This window comes from Theropithecus gelada, chromosome 12, assembly GCF_003255815.1.
Source record: "Theropithecus gelada isolate Dixy chromosome 12, Tgel_1.0, whole genome shotgun sequence".
NCBI classification, from domain to species: Eukaryota; Metazoa; Chordata; class Mammalia; order Primates; family Cercopithecidae; genus Theropithecus; species Theropithecus gelada.
This window is the reverse complement of record NC_037680.1, coordinates 49,590,755-49,616,244: the sequence shown is the minus strand read 5'-3', so window position 1 is coordinate 49,616,244 and position 25,490 is coordinate 49,590,755. Positions and strand designations below refer to the sequence as shown.

The window sequence follows — 25,490 nt, the reverse complement described above, 5'->3', positions numbered from 1 at the left end:
TCTGGTATCCATGGCCCCCCTTCCCTGTCCATGCTTTACTGTGAATTATCCTGATGTTTGGGTGGCCTCACATGGGCGTCTTCAGCTGACTGAGAAAGTAAGATTCCTAGACTGGATTACAGAGGCAGCTGGCAGCCTTTCAGCTAAATTCTATTTTATAAAGTCTATAAATTTACTCAGAATCCAGTTACCAGCTGGTAGGGGGTGTATAAAACCATGGAGTTACAGAAGAGAAAAAAGAGTAATTCGATTGAGATTTATCCAAAGGATTTAAAATGTGATTTACCTGTGGGCCAGTTCCTGGTTTCAAGTGAAAACCAAAAACCAGTTCCAGGTTCACTATTTTTTCCTCATTTTCTTCCGGTTCACCTCCTGAGTCCTAAAACAGGAAACCAAGCACCAATTATCCTAGATGTTGTCTTTACTTCTCATGTAAAGAAGATGATAGCTTAGCACTAGTTTTTTTTTTTTTTCTAATCCATTAACTTTTGGTTATTTTGGATTAAGCTACAAATGATAATTACATCAAGCAAGAGAAATGACGTATTATGCCTTTTAGAACTTTGCCAAATGATTTATTTCATGCAGTTCAAATTGAATGTCACTGTCTCACATTTATCACAATGCATCTTGCATTGTGCAATTTTACCTTAGAAATGCACTTAGCACCTCGAGATGCATTGTGAGATTTCAGCTTGAGAGGTTCACAACACATAGGGCATTTACAAGCTATTCCTGAAGAGGAATTACGCAGTGGATGGAGGATGCAAATGTGGATGGAGGATGAAGCAGAGGAACAAAACGAATCTTTGAGGGCTTAGAGATGAAAAACTATAGCTGTTAGTGAATAAGTAAAGTTCTGTATATGAATTGCAAGTATTTGCTGATTTTAAACAAATTATGCCATATTCCTTTAGAGTAGATTCAAAATGTTAAGTATACTAATATGTTATTCAAACAGTAAACCTCCCATCCCCTATGAAAGTGATGCTTGAGCGCTCCAGGGTATGAATTCTCTCAGTGACTTACATGTTGAAAAGTATTCAGGCCCAGGTGGGAGGCCACAGGACCTCACCTACAATGTTGGCACTTAGAACTCCTAGCCACTAAAGTGAGGTGTGTTGTTCTTATCATGAACGAATTGTTAATATTTCAACTTGTGGGGAACAAGGGTGTTCAATTTATACACATCCCTTGCTTCAAAGGGCCTTTTGTTAGACAGATGTGATGAAATTTCACTTCAAACAACCATTTCCAACGTTGGCAAATTTAGGTGTGGATGCAGCAGGTGCATGTGTCAATAAAGGTAGCATTAGTGTCCATAAGAAAAACCTTACTTACCTTAATTAGCGGGGGGAAGTGAAACAAGTTTATGTAATCATGGGTTAATTTCTCAATGGCTGACTGTTAAAAAAAAATCATATGACTTTATTAATGATCCAACAATACCAAGAGAAGATTAAAATCATTGGGTACAAACAAAAACATTCCTTATTTACCTAGTTCATAAAATATCTTGGGGGCATTAATATCCAACGTCTATTGAGAATAAATCTCATTGCCCAAAGCAGTGTAGGTGGTTTGTAATTATTTACAGGACCAGAAATTTTTAAAAATTATGTTTTCTTTTGGAGACCGGGTCTCATTCTACCATGCAGGCTGGAGTGCAGTAACACTATCATAACTCACTGCAGCCTTGAACCCCTGAGCTCAAGAGATTCTTCCATCTCAGCCTCCCAAGTGGCTGGGACTCAGGCATACAGCACCACACCAGCTAATTTATTTTATTTTATTTTTTGTAGAGATGGGGTCTTGCTCTGTTGCCCAGGCTGGTCTTGAAATCCCGGCCTCCTGCCTTGACCTCTCAAAGTACTGGGATTACAGGGATGAGGCCAAGAAAAGGAAGACATTTTAAAGATGTTGAACCTCAGACTAAGCAATAAATAAAACCATTTTTCAAACACCGGCAGAGTATAGTACTGAGAAGTGGATGTTCTAGGGTACAGAATGCAGGTGCCACTCTGAGTAACGGTGAGAAAAGCAACATAGCACATGAGTATAACACCAGACTTTCAGGAAGGCTAGAATCTCACTAAAAGGTTGATTGCATTATAAGAACATTTCTATGGATATGTGTCCAACATCACCTCTGCCAATGAAACACAAAGAAATCTGAAAGGAAAGGAAGACAATTTATGATGATGTTTTGGATACTCAGTAGGCACAGTTCAGATTTTCTAAGAACTGATTGTGGAGAGAGTAAAAAAGTACCAACCTGAGAAAATTAGATGCATTTTATTTTAAAGCAAAATAAAAACTGTTGACAGCTGACAATGTAATGAACACTTATTGGGTGTTCAGTCCTACTTCTTACACTCAGCTCCTTCACACGAGGGCTTGCAGGCTCAGAGAAGAAGGGAGCCATGGTCAGGCTTAAAGGGAGGGACAAACACACAGCAAAAGAATGGGTCGGGGCTGGGTGCGGTGGCTCACATCTGTAATCCCAGCACTTTGGGACGCTGAGGTGGGCGGATCATGAGGTCAGAGGTTCGAGACCAGCCTGACCAACATGATGAAGCCCCATCTCTACTAAAAATACAAAAATTAGCCAGGTGTGGTAGTCCGCGCCTATAATTCCAGCTACTCAGGAGGCTGAGGCAGGAGAATCGCTTGAAACCGGGAGGTGGAGGTTGCAGTGAGCCAAGATTGCACCATTGCACTTCAGCCTGCACAGCAGAGTAAGACTCCAGCTCAAAAAAAAAAAAAAAAAAGAATGGATGGATATACTGCTCCACTGTCCAGTTTGATCACCTACCATTCCATTTAAGGACTGAGAGACTCTTGGAGAAAGTACACAACAATTGTGCCTTCCTCAGTGAAAGCGCAAAGAATAAAGGATACATTCTTACCATCAGGCTGTGTGTGAGAAGCACTTGAGACAGGGACCCGGAGGACTCCTCCAGTGTGGATATACTCATCCCCAAAGGCCCAGCTTGGAGCATTACTTATCTTGATTGCCCCGAGAGTCTATGCAGGGCCCTCCTAGAGTAAGTGCACACAACCCTTTCCCTTTATCTTTCCCTCTCATATAAACTTGTTGGAAATCCCCACGCTCTGGCTGAGTTTAGTGGTCACCTGTTGGCTGAGCCCCTACTGGGTAGCCATTCTTACATACAGCTCCAGCCTTGGCAGTAAGCGGGAGGGTCCGCATTCCACACTTTGGAGACTGCCCTTCTGTGAATGATTGTCTTTGGAAGCTCATGCAGACGCACTCAGGAGTTTGAGGGCAGTGTTAGGTCCCCCAACAGATGCAGGCTACTCCTTCATTTGGAGCTCTGGGCAGACCCTCTGCAGATGTCATAAAAAGAGGACATCACACTGACCCCACTCTTAGTGGGTCAAATAGTTTTTGTTTTTACTTTTAAGTGGCTGCTTCCAATAGGGCTTTTTCTCTCTGCATGCTCCTTGGCTTCTCTGCAGGCTCAGACCCCTGTCCCTACCTTTTTTTTTTTGAGATAGGGTCTCACTCTATTGCCCAGGCTGTAGTGCAGTGGTGTAATCACGGTTCATGGCAGCCTCAACCTCTTGGACTCAAGCAATCCTCCCACCTCAACCTCCCAAGTAACTGGGACCACCACAGGCGTGCACCACATGCCTGGCTAATTTTTGCATTTTTTGCAGAGGCAAGGTTTTGCCATGTTGCCCAGTCTGGTCTTGAACTTCTGGGCTCAAGTGAGTTGCCCACCTTGATCCCCCAAAGTGCTGGGATTACAGGCATGAGCCACAGTGCCTGGCCCTTAGACCCTTTTGACCACTGATTCTATCTTAAAGCTTTTCCAACCTTTGGCTTTTGTAACAGCATTATCTCCTCATTCCTACTTTGTGGACACACATTCCTGCCTTCCTCTTCACCTTCCTGGCCAAATACATCCTTTCTGCCAAAGACAGAAAGCTTCCTAGCTGGAAGAAGACTACTCTTGAGCAGGGTGTAGAGGTGGCTATGCTGTCCTTTGTTTTATTATTACTTTTTAATGAGGTGAAATTCACATGCCATAAAATTAACCAGTACCTCTATCTAGTTCCAAAACATTTTCATCATCCCCAAAGGGGACTCTACTCCCATTAGGCAGTCAATAACCATTGCCTCCTCCCCCCAGCAGCTGGCAATCACTGATCGCTTTCTGTCTATGGATTCACCTATTCAAGATGTCTCATACAATATGTGACTTTTGTGTCTGGCTTCTTTCATTTAGCATCATGTTCAAGGCTCATCTATGCTGCGGCACATATCAGTGTGGAGTCCTAATAAGTAAGCTACAACAAGGAGGGGGTCCCAGGTGGGGGATAACAATTGTTCTGAGAGACGGCTAATCACAGACAATCACAACACCTGTTCCCAAATACCTCATTCTGCAAGTAACCCCAGCAGCATGACCTTGTCTGCACACCCTATCTGCATGTAGCCCCTCCAGTATGATCTCATAAAACTTCCCTCAAGCCCCTGCCTCTTGGCAGACAGCCCCTTCTCTGCTGAGATGCCCATTGCACCCTTGCAACACATCTTCATACTTTGTGTAATAAATCTGCCTTTCTTTACCTATGACTGTCTTGGTAAATTATATTACTGCCTGCGACAGCGGCCCCAGCCAGTCTGCCCACATCAATCAGTACTTCATTGTACTTTCCTTCTTGAGCCTGAGAACAGCCCTCTTACCTGTGGCATCTTCCTCTTCTCTCCATGCGCATTTTTGTTACACTGCAGTGCTTATTATTGTCTACATTTATACCCTCCTGTTTTTTCAAAACCCAGCCTTGCCTTTTTAATCCATTTTAAAACTTCCAGAAGCAAAGTGCAAACATGTCCATTCTCAATACTCCTGACAGCTGGTCATATTCCAGCTTTTCCCCCCAGCCTGAAGTTGTAAGCTGTCCAGGATATGGCCCCACCTTCTTTCCACTTCAGGTTCCATGCATTCTACTCATCACTCGTGTTCTGTAGACAGCTGTTTAAGCTACTCAGATCGGGACTCATCTTTTCTGTTCCTCCACATTCTCTTCCATTTCTCTTAACTCTTTGTTCTCTCTGTCTAGATTAATGTTCTTTCCTTTCCTGGTCTACATTCCAAAATCTGTCATTCCTCCAAGATCCGGCTCAAGGGCTACCCACTCTGTGAAGTTTTCCCTTTCCATCTCCCACCATGGCCTCTCCCAAGTCTCGGTAATGAATCGGTCCTTTCCTCCCAATTGCCAAGGAGATGCTGTATGCATTCCTTAACCACAGGTTTCTTTGACTCTTCATAGGCCCAGTCTCACAATTAGTAGCCATTCACTGAATTTGCTGAACAATAAACAGTAAGTCTGGACTTTGCTTGCCTAAATGATACCTCTCAGCATGAAAGGGGTACTTAGGTTATCCAGGGCCACCCTTGGAAAGATGTATATCACTGAGGGCATCTGGTGAGGTATCCCAGCTCACCACCCCATCTTCTGAACTGATCCTTAAGAAATACTGGTCCTTAGCTGGGTGTGGTGGCTCACGCCTGTAATCCCAGCACTTTGGGAGGCCGAGGCGGGCGGATCACAAGGTCAGGAGATCGAGACCACGGTGAAACCCCGTCTCTATTAAAAAATACAAAAAATTAGCCGGGCGCGGTGGCGGGCGCCTGTAGTCCCAGCTACTCAGGAGGCTGAGGCAGGAGAATGGTGTGAACCCGGGAGGCGGAGCTTGCAGTGAGCGGAGATCGTGCCACTGCACTCCAGCCTGGGGGACAGAGCGAGACTCCATCTCAAAACAAACAAACAAACAAACAAACAAACAAAAAAGAAATACTGGTCCTTTTCAAAGATGGCAGGTGGGAAGGGGAGGTGGGAGCATCTTATTTGGTATCTGCCAAATAGGACAAGATTTACAAAATTTCTTTTTTGACGCTCTGAAACATCTCTGTACTGCAGAAAATACTTTTTCCTACTGTGGCCCACCTAAGCCAGCATAGCTTTTAGGATGGACTTGCCCACACCCCAAGGCTGGGATTACATTCTTTGCCAGTCTTTGAGAAATACGCTATGCATGGGTTTTCCTGCCCTTCCTCTAGGAGGGAGAAGACAGCAAGGTCCTCTTTCTGTTGTGGAGATGTTCTCTGGCGGGTGAGTGCTAAGCTGTTATGCAAAGGGTGCTGAGAGTCTGTAAGGATGTTTCTTCCTGGACCTAGGGTCCACAGAATGAAATGAATGGGCTCTCTTTGGGTCTTAATGGGGATTTCTCTAGAAAGGTCAGTGTGAGTAGCTCTGAGATAGGGATTAGTTGGCATGCTGGTAGAGCCTTTGTGAAGGTGTGGATTTGGACAGGAGGCTGCTTTTTCTAAATTTTCTCCTTTATTCTGTGTCTCTTCTTTCTAACCTATACATACTCGTCCATCTACCCACACTGGAATGGGGGTGCGGGTTTGAGGAGCAAACTTGATTTTATTCTAAGATGTCTCTTGAAATAAGATTAATCACAATGACCACACAATGCCAGCAATTGTTATTCAGTTTAAGTTGCTAAGTTGAAAAAACAAAAACAAACAAACAAAAAACCATGACCACGACCACCACAGCGAACACAGAGGTTTAGCTTTGAAACTACTCAACACTTAAGTTTTGGGGGAAATGGTAGAATTTCCTGAGTAAGTGGGGATTAAAACACATACAAGGTGGCGTCTGTTCCAGGTCATAATGACAAAAATTACAAATGCCTTTAGGTTACTGCATTGGCTTACGTTTCCCTCTGGCCATGCAGAAATTCCGGGGTCCTTAGGGATTCCTGATGGACTTTTGTCTCTAGAATTAAACTGAGTCACCTCCTGCTGTTCCGGGTGGATGGCTGTTTTCCAGGCACCACACTGCCTTTGTGGTATTTTTTACAGCTGTCATTTACCATTATCTCATAAGCAGTATCTGTTTTCTCCACCAGATTAGAGACTTCCTGAGGACGGGAGGTGATATTCAAGTATCTCCCTGTGACTCCTACTATACCACGTATGCATCTTTATGCTGTTGGATTATGAGGAAGGAATAGGGGTGCTTGGGGGCGGCCACTGATTATCAACTGATGTAAGCATTTCAGCACAGTAATGACCAGCATAGCACCGTTTCCATCTGCAGCCCCTAATGTTTGATCTGCTGCATAGTAGGTGCTCAGTAAAGATCTGTTGATGGAGGTCAGGCATGGTGGCTCACGCCTGTAATCCCAGCACTTTGGGAGGCTGAGGTGGATGGATCATTTGAAGTCAGGAGCTCGAGACTAGCCTGGAAAACATGGTGAAACCCCGTCTCTACTAAAAATACAAAAATTAGCTGGGTGTGGTGGCACGCTTCCATAATCCCAGCCACTTGGGAGGCTGAGGCAGGAGAATCACTTGAACCCAGGAGGTGGAGGGTGCAGTGAGCCGAGATCACGCCTTTGCACTCCAGCCTGGACAACAGAGCAAGACTCTGTCTCAAAAAAAAAAAAAAAAAAAAAAATGATTTGCTGATGGAATGTTCTCCCTTTCTGAGGTACCTTGAAGTGAATGATATGCCCCTTGGAGACAATGCCCATGTCTTTCAGGTCTTCTTCCTCCAGCAGCAGTAGCCGCTTCCCTGTAATGTTGTTTTCTTTGAACAAGCTTGCATATACGCTCATCTCTGCTGAAGAGTCACCTGAAGGAAGTGATTAGAAAGCAGTATAAAATTAGACGAAATCACATCCAAAACAAAGTTAACTCCATGAATTAAGAAGGTAACTTATTCCACTTGCCTTTTCTGACGAGCTGCTGAACCCAACAATACTGTGAAAGAGAGGACACATATGGTTTTGAAGATTCACACATGGTCAGTGGCCGGTCTTCACAGTAAACATAGAGTTTTCAATAGATCAAAATAGCTTTAATTCCTGGCTCAACCACAGAGGTAAAATAGAAGACTTTCTCTTTGTAGTTTTAAAACCTCGAGCTTTCAAATGGGAGATATCCCTCTCTTCGGGGGTCTTGGACAGTTAAAAGACCATTAGTTTTCCTCCTTTTTTGGGAGATATTTTTAAATCCTTTCAAGAGGGTTCTTACTTATAGTGATTTTTCCATTTATGTGCCAGTGGCCCCCTGGATTGCTGAGGGGCACCGGTTTACTCAGGAATTCTATGAGTTCTAGGGACCACACAGCAGTGGACGGAAAGAATCTTCTGTTCTAGGCCAGGTTGTGAAGTAGCCACGTGGCCCCGGCCAAGTCAAAGTATGGAGCTTCCTATGTAGAATGAGGAGACTGGACCCAGTGACCCTTAGTCCCTGTATATCACACGGCCTGGGTTTATTGGTGGCCTCTCACAGTACCTTGGTGAGGGGAGAAGGATGGGAGGGCAGACTCAGTCCCTCTGATTCTCTGGGGGAGTCCTCAACTCTGGAATTTTATTTAAGTGGCCTGGAAACCACTCAACCTCAGAGCAAAGACTAAAAATAGCTGTTAGAACTCAGTGCTTTTTAAAAAATTTCTTTTCGGCCGGGCGCGGTGGCTCAAGCCTGTAATCCCAGCACTTTGGGAGGCCGAGACGGGCGGATCACGAGGTCAGGAGATCGAGACTATCCTGGCTAACACAGTGAAACCCCGTCTCTACTAAAAAATACAAAAAAAACTTAGCCGGGCGAGGTGGCAGGCGCCTGTAGTCCCAGCTACTCGGGAGGCTGAGGCAGGAGAATGGCGTGAACCCGGGAGGCGGAGCTTGCAGTGAGCTGAGATCCGGCCACTGCACTCCAGCCTGGGTGACAGAGCGAGACTCCGTCTCAAAAAAAAAAAAAAAAAAAAAAAAAAAAAAAAAAAAAAAAAAAAAAAATTTCTTTTCAAATGAGAGGGAAACTTTGCAGCAAGGGATAAAGAGATTACATCCAGGCTTGTGAATAAAGGAGACCCTGAGTCCTCTTTCCTTGTTAAGCAAGTCTGGCAGGAAAGTGAGGCTCACTGGGGCTCAGTGAATGGGAAGAAATAGTGGCAACTGGTGCCAAGTTTCCTTACCCTATGGAAGCCAAAAAGGTTAGCTAATGTTGAAAGCAGGTGCACTTCAAAAGAATACAAAGGGCAGAGAGGGAAATGCCTGGGCCCAAAACCAGGTTGAGCTAGGTAAACAGATCTTTTGAGGAGTTTCCAGTAGCTAGTCTGCACTTCGTGGCACCTGGTCTGTTCCCTGGGCTGGAGCCCAAACCCACTAAGGCTCACATTACATCTTTTGTTTTTTTCATTTTAATTTAGCAATACCCTGAGCTTGTTAAATAGACCTGGATAGGCATAAGTCCCTGAGTTTTATAGAACTTAAAACAATTTTTTTTTTTTTTGAGATGGAGCCTTGCTCTGTTGCCCAGGCTGGAGTGCAGTGGTGCGATCTTGGCTCACTGCAACCTCCACCTTCCGTGTTCAAGCGATTGTCTTGCCTCAGCTTCCCAAGTAGCTGGGATTATAGGCATGCGCCACCACACCTGGCTCATTTTTGTATTTTTAGAAGAGATGGGGTTTCACCATGTTGGCCAGGCTGGTCTTGAACTCCTGACCTCAAGTGATCCTTCTGCCTCAGCCTCCCAAAGTGCTGGGATTACAGGCTACCTCGCCCAGCCTAGTCCCCGAGTTTTCTTATCAGGAATTTTCTTACCTGTTTTGTCCCTAAGAAAATAGATATGGTGATGTAACAGACTAAGTTGGATTGTTTCTCAGGGTTTCTATCAAGAATGCAGAGTGCAGGACTTCCTTTGGATTTCAATAGTCTGAGTGCAGCCTCTCAAAAACATAGAGCTTATCTGGCTAAAGCTATCGGGAATGTCTGGGCGTGCTTGTGTCTATTCCCGCTTGGGAGGCCAGAGTGAGGCTGGCAAATATGATGCCTCGTTTTCAAACAGGCCTGAGGTAGAAGGAAAGCCAGTTCAGTGGTGTCCCAGTTCAGTTCAGTCCAGCACTGCCTTGACCAGATCCTCCTCTACCACGGCTCAAGGCCATCCCTGTTCTTTTTTTTTTTTTTTTTTTTTTTGAGACGGAGTCTCGCTCTGTCGCCCAGGCTGGAGTGCAGTGGCCGGATCTCAGCTCACTGCAAGCTCCGCCTCCCGGGTTCACGCCATTCTCCGGCCTCAGCCTCCCGAGTAGCTGGGACTACAGGCGCCCGCCACCTCGCCCGGCTAGTTTTTTGTATTTCTTAATAGAGACGGGGTTTCACCCTGTTAGCCAGGATGGTCTCGATCTCCTGACCTCGTGATCCGCCCGTCTCGGCCTCCCAAAGTGCTGGGATTACAGGCTTGAGCCACCGCGCCCGGCCCATCCCTGTTCTTTTAAAAAGATTTAAGATCACTTTTTTCTCAAGTATGTTCATTTGTTTTCCCGAGCTGCCACTTTAATTTCCTCATTGGTATTTGTTATTGTATTCTGGAATACTTTCAGAGCAAATAGGAAGGTAGAACCCACTTAGAAGAGTTGCAGATACTTGCTTTACTCTTGAGGCCTTATTTTCAATCATTATTGCATTAAAAACAGAAAAAAGGCCAGGTGCAGTGACTCACACCTGTAATCCCAGCACTTTGGGTGGCGAGGCGGGCAGATCACTTGAGGTCAGGAGTTTGAGACCAGCCTGACCAACATGGTGAAACCCCATCTCAGCCGGGCGCGGTGGCTCAAGCCTGTAATCCCAGCACTTTGGGAGGCCGAGGCGGGTGGATCACGAGGTCAGGAGATCGAGACCATCCTGGCTAACATGGTGAAACCCCGTCTCTACTAAAAATACAAAAAAAAAAAACTAGCCGGGCGTGGTGGCGGGCGCCTGTAGTCCCAGCTACTCGGAGGCTGAGGCAGGAGAATGGCGTGAACCTGAGAGGCGGAGCTTGCAGTGAGCCGAGATCGCGCCACTGCACTCCAGCCTGGGTGACACAGCGCGAGACTCTGTCTCAAAAAAAAAAAAAAAAAAAAAAAAAAAAAAAAAAGTTGTGGTATTCTACTTCCTAATCTTAAGTTATATTACAAAGGAATAGTAATCAAAACTGGATGGCATAAAAACAGGCACATAAAGCAATGGAACNAAAAAAAAAAAAAAAAAAAAAAAAAAAGAACTTGTCAACTTCTCCTAGTTAGACTTTCCTAAGGCCCAATCTCTGTACCTAAAAACTTAGGGATAAATTTATGAAATACCTGCCCAAGTCAAATAAGGCATGAATACAAAGAGCTTACCACATCGTCTTCTGTCCATGCACCAATCTCAAAGGAAGGCAGCAGCTGCATGGGAAATATGCATGAAACGAAAAAAAGGTAATATTATCATTGTCTTTTTGGTTCATCCTCTTGTCTCACTGTTTTAGCTCTTAGCTGCTGCTCTGGCTTGGTTCCTCCTGCAGGTTGGGTTGAATGGAAAACAGTTTTCCTGACCTTAAGAGGCAGTTCTCAGTGCTCCAGTAATGTTCACCAATCTCTCAGTAACAATTCATGTACTTTGGTAGCTGTTTCATATTCCTCTGTTGGTACATGGTTTTTACATCCCACAATAAGGCCTCAGCAGTCAAGACATTTCTGACATTTTCTCAGAGACCCAGAGTCTTCCTCAGAGTTCTCAGCCAACATGAGGACTATTGGATTAACAATGAAAATTCCAAAGCAACCACTTAGTAACCAGATGATGTATTATGCCTATTCTCAAGAGGAATTTCTAAGTGTTTAAAGATCTCATTTGCACAATATTTTAAAAACCAGATGTTAGCACCCACGGATGAAGAAGGACATGGGAAATTGGTACGGTCCTAAGAAACCCAGGCTGTAGAGTTGCTCTAACTAAAACAGATTAAAATACCGCCCTGTGAGGTTCACAAGTGCAAACGAAGATATCTCCAGAGGACTTCAGCCTGCACCATTTTCAGAGCCAAAGAGCTACTTACTGTCTTCAATATATGCCCCATGGCCATCTACATAATAAATGCTTATATAATTTTTAAAAGTCTGTGTGTCCTATAGGTCGAATTAGAGTTTGGTACAGCTATTAGCTTTAACTAGCCTAACTTGACCCCCCAAAATGAATTGCTCGTGAGATAATATGGCAAAGCATCACTCATCTTCTGTTACAAATAATATTTTCTTGTGAGTTTCAAAAAAAGAAGTTGAGTTTGGTTGCTTTTACTGTTAGTATAAAAATCAGAGGGTAAGTGAGTTAACCTTTCTAACTTATAGGTATTTTGTACCCACATGCTCAAAATTCTGCTAGAAAAGGCACAGCCCCTGCTTTCAAGGAGCTTTTAATTTAACTGGGGCTAATACAGGTATAAATTATACCTGGGGGACTCCAAGGCCATGTGAATCTTGGTTTACTTAATGCCTAACATAGGGCCTGGCATACAATATCTGGTGAATTTTTGTTGAGTCATTTTAAAGAATGAATAAAATTAAAGGGTGCATTTACTGCAATGCTAAGTTCTCTAGTATAGACTTCAATGTCTATGGGTATACCATAGACAGATGTATTCACAAAGGGGTTCGTAAAAGAAGATGGGAGAATGGAGGGCAGCACGGCTTGAGCTGGGTCCTGCAACGCAAGAAGAGAGGTGATTCCGGGTAAAGAGAAGCAACAAGGCAAAACCTGGCATGGCGGGAGAGGGAGGTACAGGAGGGAAGGATGGGAATGGAAGGCAATGAGTTCATGTTGGAGGAAAAAAGGGAAATGAGGCAGACAGAGTGGGGAGGCAAGCGGAAAAACCCACTACTGAAATGGACATGAATGTGCAGGGTTTCAGTATTTATAGACAAGTTGCCAGGACATAAAGTATACACTGAAATCAATCCTGTTCTGAGTATACTCTGCTACCTGCATGTGCTTCCCTTCCCTCCAGGGTTGCCTCTGCCCCCTCGGAAACACTTGAGGTGGGTAGGAATCATCACACACAGTCACCTGCTTTCATAATGGGGAAAGGAGAAAGACTTGAGGAACAGAATCTAAAGCTGAACTGGATCAAAGAAAATATATGACAATTTTGCCTCTTCACAGGGCAGCTGGACACAGCTGCAGAATCATGCCATTCCCTTCTCCCATCACAGAAGCAAACGTGAAATATGGAACTTTTTTGGTTCGTTCAAGAAACAACAGTCTGAGTTACAGAAATATTTTCCTGCATCATGGCTCACTTTTATAGAAACTGGGATGGGGGGAGGGGATGTGTAGTGTTATTTTTATAAAATTCCCAAATGTTGTGCTAAACAAAATTGAGAAATAAGTATTTTTTGAATAGAAGTTGTAAATGAAATAACTAATCACAACCAGAATCTTTGGTTTTAATGTCAAAAGGAGAGGGGGTTGGTTGCACACTGAGGATGGTTCTCCAATACGATGCCTAGGGAAAGGCGCTGGCTTCATTCAGCTGGATGCTCACTCCAGCAGGATTCTTTGCACAATGCTTGCAAAGATCAGTGAGAGGAAGGCTGGAGCCAGGCATAGCTTCATGACGGTTTGAATTTGGCAAGACAGGGGATAAGAGTTAATGATCTCCAGCCACAGAGTGGCTTACCATTTCCTTTATGTTTTCTGTACCTTGTTAACATATCAGTGTATCTGCTGTAAGATGAGTTCTAAGCCTTTCTTTCTTTGGGGAATAAAAAAAATCCACCCCATGACTGTCTCATCACTTTACAAATTTATTATTTACACTCCCACTGACTTTAGGAGAGAAAAGCTAACACTTGAGTCCATGCGTGTGACAACAATTCCTTCAAAGGACGTTGGGAATCCAATCTAACGGGGATCTTATATACACAGCAACACATAACAAAGGGATTTACTGTCAAAACGTTTATTGCAAAATGGAGTCTTAGAACAAAGGAAAGCAAAGAAAAGTTCACATCAAAATGAAATGTATGACACCAACTTGGATTTCTGAATACACTGTGGACTTTGTGCTGGAATATCAAATTCCAACTATAAAATCAGTAACTGAATAGTCTTACCACACAAGAGTAAAATTTAATCTTCCATACAAACATTATACAAGATATTTGGCATAGGACTTGCTCAGAATAACATTGCAATAGAATAATTGAGAAAAAGTTTTTGTTAAAAAAACAATAAAGTGATAATGCCATCTATTCAAAGCTCACACTCAAAGAATATAAATATTTTCTATTATTTAGTACAAAAATTTTAAGAGTGCAAAAGCAGTATGTGCAGTGTATCATTTCTGACATTAATAGATATACTATTCTGCACACAATATAAAATAGTTAATGTAGGTGCTTGGAACTCTAGTTTGGAGTAAATAATCACATGCCAGGAAGCTCCTCACAGGCAACAGAGTGCAAACAAAGGTGGAGTCTGAGAAAACATGGCTAGTCTTCTAGATGTCCTGATAGACACTCATTTTTCATCAGAGAAATGCTGTATCTAGAGCTGTCAGGCTACGCTACAATCGAGAGAAGAGAATAGATTTGTATGTCTGGCAATGCTTAACACCTAAACAGGAAAACAGTCTTACTCAAAAGCAGCAAAAGGTGCCTGATTATAGAAAATGTATGCTCTATTATATATGTGGTATGATGAAACTCTGCTACTTTCAAAAGGCTGCAATAAGTCTAGTACAATAAAATTTTTTAAGTATTAATATTTAACTCAGAATAAGTTTTAAAACCGTCTTTCATAAAACTCTTACCATTCAAATGAAAACTGAAAAATAAAGTTATATGCACAGTAATTCTGGGAGAAGTCATTCTGGATCACTCCTAAACACTCCCCCACCCCCAATTCCTTGATTTTTAATGGGGATCAAGTTTGACTACCTTAGCTAGTGTTTAAAAGTCTAACAAATTCACTGTATGTTAAAAATCACTGGTTAAAAACCCACCCTCAACATTTCCAGAGCATCAAAAACAGTGAGCTATATGCTTTCAACTCCTTTTCACTGGTTATGTAAAATAGTAAAATGTAATTTTGCTTTCAAAAATGATGGGTAGAAAAAGGAGGCTTTAAGTTAGCCTGTAGAATTGCAGCTACCTCAATGAGATTTTTTTTTTTTTTTTTTTTTCTATTTATTGTGGAATCAGTGTAATGGGAGAGTGACATGCCCCAGTGGATTTGGCTGTTTCATCAAGTTGCCACAGCATTCCTAAGGAGAAAGAAACCATTTCCCCGTAGGGAAATGCTGCTTTAAGGTAAAGCCACGAAACTCACAAAATTCAGGTTGTATGTTGCTGTAATTCTAAAAATACATTTTTTTTTTTCTTGGGTGATTTCGTTTAGGAGAAAAATAATTAGACACGAAACTCTAAAGCTTCTGGATTTGATAAGTTTGTCAGTGGGGAAGGGACAATGCTACTGGGTTTTATTTATTTATTTATTTATTTTGAGATGAAGTCTCACTCTGTCATCCAGGCTGGAGTACAGTGGTACGATCTCAGCTCACTGCAACCTCTGCCTCCCGGTTCAAGTGATTCTCCTGCCTCAGCCTCCCTAGTAGCTGGGGTTACAGGCATGTGCCACCACACCCAGCTAATTTTTGTATTTTTAGTCGCAACAGGGTTTTACCATGTTGGCCAGGCTTGTCTTGAACCCCTGACCTCAGGTGATCTGCCCACCTCGGCCTCCCAAAGTGCTGGGATTATAAGTGTGAGCCACGGCGCCCAGCCCCTTTTGGATGGAAGACTTTACGAAGCAAACTGTCCCTGGCATTCACAATGTTACTATTCCTGGCACTGGGCACCAAATGCCATCCCAGTTGCTGTGACAACCAAAAATGTGCCCTAGCCCCAACACTCTCAAACACCATTAGGTGACAGCAGTACCCCAGTTGAGAATGACTAGGAGGGTCTCATCAAATTCTACAAGATAACTTTATGAATTAAGAAAAAAAGATGAAAGGTGAGACATTTTCAGTTGCATGTCCCTGATAATTACTACAACAATTGAGAGATTTAATTCTCATTTTGAATTTTTACGTTTGTTTCTTTTAACCCTTTTCTTTCTAAATGTACATTTTTGTAAATCAAGTAATTAGAACTAAATCCAATACTGATAATGGCCATTTCAAAAACTGGTCTGAAAAGTGAATTAGAAGCTGTATAATTAATATCATCATTAGAAATTCTGCATATGGCTAATAAACATTCCTTTTTAAAATTAATAGAGTCTAAAGTCTTCCAAATGATCTTTACAGATAGAGTGAGAACACTATAAAATTCTGATTATATGATTGAGATTTCAGGGATGTTTTAACATGTTCAAACCACTAGAAGGACATTGATTTGGAACAGAAAGTAATAGAGCCAATGTCACGTGGTAATGATCAATAGTCCGGTTCTACGAGGAGAACAATTTTAAGCTCTTCACCGAGGCCAATTCTGCTGTATTCGAAATCCTTGCAGGTTCTTGGTGGTAGAGTATTGACCTGTAACCATCTCTGGAATACTGGTGAGGAAAATAGCAGCAGTAAGGAAATGAGGAAAGTATTACCTAATTAATGATAAAGTTAGGTCCAGTATGGAGTCCTGTTATTTTTCTCTTTGGCCCTATTTGGCTGCTTTTATTAATGCAACAGAACTTTATGTATAATCATATGGATTTATTAAGAAAAAAATCCATTTCATTCAGTTCATATGTTCTAAATGTATTGCTGCTCATTTTTAAATGAGAAGCGAGGTTTACATTCTTACATAAAGTGCAGAGATCCCGAAGTTAGCCCCAGAGATCCCCTTGCCTTTTTCAGCCTTGCTCAAATGTTACATTATCAGTGGCACCTTTCCTGATCATACTTTAAAAACCTCAACATTCACCCATGGGCCTTATCCTCCTTCCCGGCTTCATTTTTTGGCGTATACTTATCAAATGTGAACATATGATGCATTTGCTTTATTTATCATCAATCTTTACTCACTGGCATGTAAGCTCTGTGAGTGCAAAGATTTTCACCTAGCTATCATCCAGAACAGTGTCTGGCACAGAGAAGGAGCTCAATGAATATGTGTTGAATGAATGACTATATCTTTGCCTTGTAAACCCCATGCTATTGGCTCTCTCCTCAGGTGGCTGACCACTGCAGCCCAGGGCATGCCGGAAAGACAGGAGTCCCAAGCCCTCCCTTCTACTCTACTCCAAGCTTTTCTGCTTGGGTGCATTGACTCAAGTCAGGTAGTACTTCTCTATGTCTGAGCACAGACAGGCTGTGTTCCTGTATTTGTATACGTGTGTGAATAGACAGAGAAACTAGTAGCATGGGTATGTGGGGGAATCCATCTTTTAGGGAAAGCTTTGTCTGCTCTTTCTGCGTTTAGTCTCACCTCAGACCAGGTTAACCTGGCCAGGGCTCATAGTTTTCAAAGAGCAACAGAAGAAATCTATTTAGCTTACATTCTAAGAATGTTCTCTTTATCTTTCCTGAAAGCTATCCACTTTTAATTTCATCTCATACTACAGAGAAAATATTATTTGAAACTGATAGTTTTCCGGAAGGTTACTGAAATCACTTATTTTTCAGTGTCTTCACTGGCACCATTCATAGTAGCTAACATTAACTAGCCACTTTCCATGAGCCTGGTGCTGTGTTAAGTGCTTTACATATATTATTTCTTTTCATCAGTACAATGATCCTTTCAAGTAGGTACTATTACTATTCCCATGTGGAAGATCAGCAAACAGACACACAGAGATTAAATAATTTGCCCAAGGTTGTCAAGCAACTGGGCCCAGGATTCTGAGTGACAGTCTGACTCTGATCCCTTTCTTCATCACTATGCCACCTAGGCTGCTGTACACCTCACACCCAGAACATTCTATTAGTTATTTCTCCCCAAATGAAGCTGGCACAGCATACTGATCATTATGCGGTATTTTTCAGCTCTCAAAGGGTATTAGAAACATGTCACGCTTCAAATTCTGAGGCTTTTAATGATCAAATATAGTTAGAAATACTATTAGATCATATCTATGATGATGTCGTTTCTTAAAACTTCCATAAAAAGAACAACCAAAAATGTTTTGGTTTAATAGTCAAATAATGACACTCCTTTCTAATTTAGATTGAAACAAATCTTAGTTCTTTTGCCTCTTAATATATATAATTAAAAGTGTTTTATAATTTAAACCAGCTTTGACAAATAGGTGATAAAATTCTGAGAATATCCCTGGCTAGCCAGGTTTTCAGAGCACTGCCTGTATCTGCTTCTAAAACACCAACATTATTAAGCAGGGTTAAAACAAAAAACAACTCTGGTAGGCTAAACTTGATATGGAAAGGACTTGTGTTTTTGCCTAAGTGAGGATAACTTATCTTTACTATTTCTTTCGTAATATTTAATTTCTTCTTTAAAATAGCTGAGCATATGTTTAGAATCCAGGATTATTATGCCCCTCTAAAAAACAAACGACCACGCATACACCACTTGCTGGAAAATCCAGGAGAGGCATGAATGAACCCCCTGGAAGCATCCCCTTAAGACCACGTCTTTCTCTTTGTATAAAGCACAAGCACAGCCTTAAATGACAGTGTGTTGTTAAGAAACTTCCATGGCCAGCAGTGGTATGAAAGTTTGCAACATCTGCTGTTGGTTTCAAATCAGAGTATTTTTCCTTCAAATACACTACTGAGAACACTGCTCAGGCTTTACTTTGAGCAGCTGTGCTATTTAGTACTAAAAATTCTCAGCATTTAGGTATTTCTGAAGAGCATTTTGTTATAACCTTCTTTCATTTCAGTATTTTTGTTGTTGGATTTTGTACTATCAATTCCTTCTTTCTTTCTTTTGGTTTTTGAGACAGGGTCTTGTTCTCTTGCCCAGGCTAGGTGCCATCATGACTCACTGCAGCCCTGACTGATGGCTAGGTCTCAAGCAATCTTCCTGCCTTGTCCTCCCAAGTATCTGGGACTACAGGTGTGTGTTACCATGCCAGCTAATTTTTTAATTATTAGTAGAGACGAGGTCTTACTATGTTGCTCAGGCCAACCATTTCTGATATTATAGTGTACTGCTATAAGAAAAAAAAAGTAAGTCACAGAATACTATGTGTCAAAGAACAATTAGGAGTTAAGAGTGCTTGTTCAAAATGTACGTTTTTAAAAACGATTTGAATAAAGGAAATAAAGTAAAATACAAACTAAAAGGTACTCATTAAAAAAGAAAAAGCCAGAATGTCATTACTTTAAAAGTCCTATATTGTATATAGAATCACAAATTTCTATAATCAGGCACCACATTTGCTGATTCATAAATATACTCCTTTGGCTTAATTCTCCCCCCATTTTTCTGTAAGCAAAAATAAATCAAAAGTAGAATTGATAAGAAATTACGGTCATGTAAATGTGATTGGCCTAAAATGCAGTGCTTGGTTTTCTGCCTCCTTACTTGTTTTTGTACAGACTGAGATAAACAAATTACTTTTGTGTTTTCCAAACGTTTTTAATTTTATTACTTTGCTTTCTGCTTTCATTCACTATTATCCATGTCATTATCCTCCTCCTCACCGTCATCATCATCATCATCGTCACCTTCTGACAAGTCAAAATCACTGAACCCCAGAGCCATGTTGACTTTCTTCCCCCTTCTCTTAGATGTGGTTTTGGAAGAATTCTGCTTGGCTTGCATGTTTATCTGCATCCCAGAATGCATCACAGCTCCTGCTTTGTTCATTGAGAAGATATCCCCAAAGCCCATCAGCATCATGGCCTGCAGACTTGGGTTCATGCCATGGCCCTCCCCGTTACTTGTTGCTGTGATCTGACATGACATCTCTGCACTGTTTGACTCCTCTGTTTTAGATTCAAAGTAAGACTCCTCAGACATTCTTGCAGCAAGAGGCAAGAGAAGCTATCAAAAGGGAAGAAAGGACAGAAGTAAAAAGAGAAATTAGGACCAATTTAAATCAGGAAAATAGATACCACAAAATTAGTTGGCACTACACAGGAGGTAAATGATTAGTGAAATAAATGAATGTAGGGAATTATGTGAGAATGTATTTAATGGCAGATTTGGCTCCAGCATATTTGCCATAATGACTGACAGGATAAATCACAACCAAAAGTTTGCAAAGCACCACAGCAAGCCAAATTTCAAATGGAAAAGAAGTTGCAAGTTTTAAGCCCTCATTTTGCTTAAAACCAAATAGTTTTTAGGATTTATCTTAACTTTTCCCAATTTCACTTTCACAAGAAAACATTTAGTTAACCATTATATTTTTTACAGAAGAAATTAAGCAGAGATTCATTCTCAAATGAAAAATTAAGAAACTTTATACCCAAAAGATAAGCTCAGAGGAAGCACAAAAAACAGTTCAGCAGTCAATACAGTTCTAGGGAAATGTGGGTTGTTGACTACCTTTTTATCTGGATTAGTGCTCTGAATATACACTAAAATTTAGTCTAGAATTCACTTGCTTCCACTTATTTATTTATTGTAGCCAGAACTGCTGTAATACTGTTGATTCAAATTATCAAATAATTCACTTGTGAACAAATTCTAGATGCTGTCTCTCACATTTAAGTTAGACGTAAGTATGTAAACACATGAAAACTGGGAAGAAAGGAGGAAAACAGTGTTAATTTAGATTGTTCTAATATGCTGTAATATTCAAGTTTTCCTCTTTCGACAGAACTTTTTTCTTAAGATGTCACCGCTCACAGTGGTCACAGACATTTATCTTCTACTTTATGTAATTATTTTGAACAGCCATCTTATTCCCATAAATGTTTGGGCATACCCATTTCAGGGGTAAAACTGTTAGGATATGAAAAATGTTACTGCCTCTTCTTTTGAGAAACAAGCAAATCAAGGCTTATGTTTTTGGCATAGCTTCAATATGGATACATTTATGATAAATAATGTACAAATAATATACTGGGATGACCTCTATATTCTGGTACCTAATATTCAGGATCAATTTCCTAATTTTTTTTTTTTTTTTGAGACAGAGTCTCGCACTGTTTCCCGGGCTGGAGTGCAGTGGCACTATCCTGGCTCACTGCAAGCTCCGCCTTCCAGGTTCAAGCAATTCTCCTGCCTCAGCCTCCGAGTTGCTGGGATTACAGGCGCCCGCCACCACACCCAGCTAATTTTTTGTATTTTTAGTGGAGACAGGGTTTCACTATGTTGTCCAGGTTGGTCTCGAACGTGTGACCTCGTGATCCACCCGCCTCAGCCTCCCAAAGTGCTGGGATTACAGGCATGCGCCTCCGTGCCTGGCCTCAATTTCCTAATTTTTAAACTGAAGTTGGAGCTGAGTTTTTAAAAAGTAGCTCGCTCTTTTGGGAAAAACCCTCCTGGAGTCGTTAGTTCAATAACTTTAATTTCATATCATTCAACTGAAAAGTATCCATTATATGGAAGAAAATAATTGATTTAGATCCTTAAACACTGGAAACAGGATGTTATTTCCCTGGCAGTCAAACTTCTCAGCTTCTGAAATTTGTTTTCAATTGTAAGATATTCTCAGGAACTCTTTGTGGCTCATTGTATTATTTTGAGGGTCATTCCTCATATTAGGTTTGACTCTAAAGATCTCTATAAATGTTCCTCAGATAAGCCTGTATTCTTAAAATAAATAAAATGTTTACATCAAGCTTCAACTATAATTAGAAAATAAACATTATCCATATTTATGCATAAAGGATTAATCTCCCCAAATATCCTTAACTAATGTTTTAGTTTTAGGAAAGAAAATAGTGCCCTTGAAATTAATCGAATGATACAATTTTTTATGAAGTTATATAAATGTTAAACTTACATAATTAAGATAAGGCCACATACAGGAAGTCTAAACCTCCAGCCACTTCCTTTTTAAAAGGTTTATTTCATCTTTCTCTAAGAAATCTCAGTTAAAGCTAAACAGAAACTGATGTGAGGACAAAAGAAAATACCTACTTACAAAATATCTGAACATAAACTTTCTTTCCTTCAGAAATACCAGCTCTAAGCAGAAGAGACATTAAAAGCAAGTACTGTAAAGAAAGAAAACTTATCTCCCATAAGGAAAAAAAGAAGAAAATCTCATTGAGATTGTGCTACAGGCTGTCCATTGTTAGATGGTGGTCCTCAGAGCAGTTCCTTCACAGAAAGTTTCGTGGGGTTAAAAACTCAAGCAGGCAACCTACCGAGCACACAGAGCTTTACTGCAGAGCGTTTTATTATTTATTATGAAACTATGTTACTAAGAGCAATAATTATGTGCAAGGCAGCCTGTTTCTTAGCAAAACTGATGCCAATAAACTAAAGAAAGGTTCTGAAGCATATGTGAATGGCTAAAGTTTTTCTTACAATACTACATTTAGAAAGAGTCAAGCCATGCAACGCTTTTACAGCTTTAGATTTCAATACATTTTAAAACAAAACAAAACCTTGCAGACTTCAGAAGCTGTGCTCTAGGGACAAGGTCACATTTTTGCTCCTGTCCCTCATGAGCTCTGGGAGAAGCACTGCTCCGGTGCAGATCCCTAGAGTGAGGCTCTCAGAGGCTGCCTGCTGACACCACGTCAGCCAGAACAGGAAACTTCCCTCATCGTTTTCTCACTAGCCAAGTCAAATTCACAGATAAAAGTGGCACTTTAAAAATGTTCCATGGTAGTGTTATGGATAGCAATTTGGTCCATTTTGGAATTCCCCGGAGAACCAAAGTCCTTTTTTTCCAAATTGAATCTGATAGTAAACATTTAGCTTCATTGTATTTTCCTTGTTTGGCTATCACGTTGCTTCTCCACACAAGTTGGGAAGGAGACAAACTATTTTATTCCTTAGACATTGGAAAATACTTTCCAATTGGGCACTGGCTGCTTAATGAAGATTAAGACTTTTAAAGATAGGAAAGCTTTTTGAAGACCACAAAATGAACGGCATTCCAGTATTTTTTGGCATAATCACCATAGCAACTATCAAAAATGAATTTAAAATATATGTTTACTTTTAATCTACTATTACTTGGGTAATTTTAAGTGAACAAATATTGCCCATTAAAAACCCTGGGAAAAAACAATTATAAATGTATACTTAATTCCTGAAAATGTTATGCCATTTAAAATAGAAAAGAATGCTGAAATTTGATTAGACTTTAATAATATCATATCAGCATGTAAGCTCAAGGTTACTGTATAACCAGTGAAATGCTTAAAAAGAATTTTTATATTCCTCTAAATACAAGACTTGGGAGAAAACAAGATACTGCCTAGGTGTAATAAATACTGAAAGCTTGTCCAGAGAGAATCTTTTTCCAATATTTTGCTGCCCCCGATCATAACACTAAATTGAGTACGAAATATTAATGCTTCTCATTTGCATGTCATCATGGTTAGCTCCATTTTAGAAGGAAAACATGGTTAAGTTCTGACACATCAAAGACTCTGTTAGTCAGTGAGCTGCTGGAGTTACAGTTATTAATGACTGAGCGACTAGAAGGAGTTAATCAGCACCGAGGTGCATGTTCTGAGATTGAGCAGATGGTGTGAAAATACATCGGATTTTATTATTGTAATTCTAATATACAAACACACTGACAGAATAACAGTTCTTAAGGAAGGAGCCAGAAATAGGATAAGCTTTTCTTTTAAATCTCTGGCATTTTATTAATTGAAATTAGGTATGAATGCCGCTTGAGTCCACATGCCGGCCCTTTGATACACAGGCGCGAGGCAGGAAATGAGGAGGGGCAGCGGGAGGCAGGGGAAGAGGTGCCATGCTGCCATGCTCAGCCGCGCAGCCTACAAGCAGCATGTGGAAAGACGGCGAAGGGGGAGGGTACTCACCGGGGTGTTGGACTGCTCTGTCAGCTTTTGCTCCCACATCTTTAAACGTCTTTCTCGTTCTTTAAGCTCCTGCTCCTTAAAGCTGAGATCACGCTCTAGTTTCTTTAGCCTTTCAAGAGTTGCCTCAATTTCGCACCTGCACAGGGATAGCTGGTGTAAGTCTCAACTTTACTTAAGAGACATGAAGCGCTTAGTGGGTCCATCAGAATGCTAATCAAAGTAAAAGACAAATGCCGGTGCTTTAAAATCAACCAGGAAGCTGCCGGAGGAGAAGGAATCTTTCATGTCCTGAAATATCAAGAGGTAGTTTCTAGCTTGAAAATATAAGCTCAAAATATTTCAACAAAGCGTTGAAGAGCCACTGGGGTGCAGCATAAGCTATGGAGCGGGTGTCCTGGTACAACCATTTAGTAAATGCTTACATTTATCTAGCTCTTTACAGTTTGTAAGTGCTGTTATCCATGATCTCATCTTATTCCCATAACAGTCCCAAGAAACAGGTATTAATCTCATAGTATAGGTGGGAAAATGATATTCAAGTTAGGTGTTAACACACCATCAGTAAGTGGTTGAGATGACACTTTAGGCTACTCATTGGCTGAGTAACCCAAGCAATCAATTGACTAACCTGACTCAGTTTCCTTGGTTGTAAGGGGTGGTGGTTATAGAACATTAGGGTTCCCCTACCTGCCTGATCCTTAGACTTACATAGGCAACTTGTTTTTTAAAAAACCACACACCAGAACCCAACAAAACATGGATTTCTAGGACCTTTCCTTAGAGCTCATGAGTCAGTAGGCCTGGGTGGGACCCTGGAATTTTCATTATTTTATAAAAGACCCGAATAATTTTTACAATCAGGCAAATGTAGAAAACCCTGGGCCAGATGAACTCTAAGGTTCCCTTTAATTCTCATAATTTTTAAAGGAAGTTATCTCCCTTAGTGTCTATAGGCCAACCAACCTCACCACTTGGAACCACATGCTATGTTACAGAAATTTGTCCTTCACAGAAAGTGGAACTGGTACCATGGCTCAGCACAAACGGTTTTCTCCTTTAGGGCTGTCGCAATGTTTAAGTCTCAATTTATGTTTTCAGAACTGGAAGTTCTTTCCCTTGAGTTTCTGAAAAGCCTGTAAGTAAGCAACAATACTGAGAGAATGAGGGAGAGGGAGAGGGAAGTCAAGGCTAGAGAAGACACTGGAGAGGAGGATGCAGAAGATGGGAACTGGGTGACTATTGCAGAATAGCTGCTGGGTGCTGCCAGCTGTTGCTTCCAGGTGCCGCTGAGGCAGTCCTGTGTTGCGACGGCATAATCATGATTGAGATGTTGACTACGGAAGGTAGAAGCCCCCACATCTAAGTTAATGAATATATGTAACCAAAGTCTGCCTTTTTCTTTCTAGGGAGAATAACAGTAAGTAAACAGCTTACTCTTATTGGAACATTCCAATGCTCTTACAGATACTAACCAAATGAATGAAAACAAAAAGTTCTGGACATTCACTGGCAAAATCCAACTCTGCACAGGTATGGAGGTGGGTCTGGATTTGGCTCAACACTTTACTTCCCTACTTGTCCGAAATGCACCTCAGAGCAAGGGAGGCAGCAATCAGGTGTAAGAAGCCTCTGCTGCAACGCCCACAAATATCAACACCCATCCCTTTTACTGGTGCCATTTGAAAAATCATAAAAGGCTGTAAGTCATATTACAGTCCCTAAAGAAGGCAGTGAATCAGCCATCTTTCAGAATTATGACTGTACCATAAAATC

General features: G+C 41.2%; 1 protein-coding gene across 3 annotated transcripts in view; it reads right to left on the bottom strand.

Annotated features, from left to right (window-relative positions):
- The window catches only part of MAP3K20 (mitogen-activated protein kinase kinase kinase 20), a 193,391-nt gene that overhangs the window by 29,226 nt on the left and 138,675 nt on the right, over positions 1 to 25,490 (bottom strand). For 2 of the 3 annotated variants that reach the window (XM_025404318.1, XM_025404319.1), the window contains exons 11-12: positions 23,718 to 23,853; positions 13,787 to 19,797 (exon numbers count right to left, since the gene is read on the bottom strand). In XM_025404318.1, the coding sequence (XP_025260103.1) occupies positions 19,417 to 19,797; positions 23,718 to 23,853 (517 nt within the window). In that variant the 3' untranslated portion in view covers positions 13,787 to 19,416. Of the gene's footprint in view, positions 1 to 286; positions 380 to 1,341; positions 1,405 to 7,540; positions 7,681 to 7,777; positions 7,809 to 11,205; positions 11,251 to 13,786; positions 19,798 to 23,717; positions 23,854 to 25,490 lie in introns of those variants that run through there. The other variant, XM_025404317.1, reaches the window with a different exon arrangement.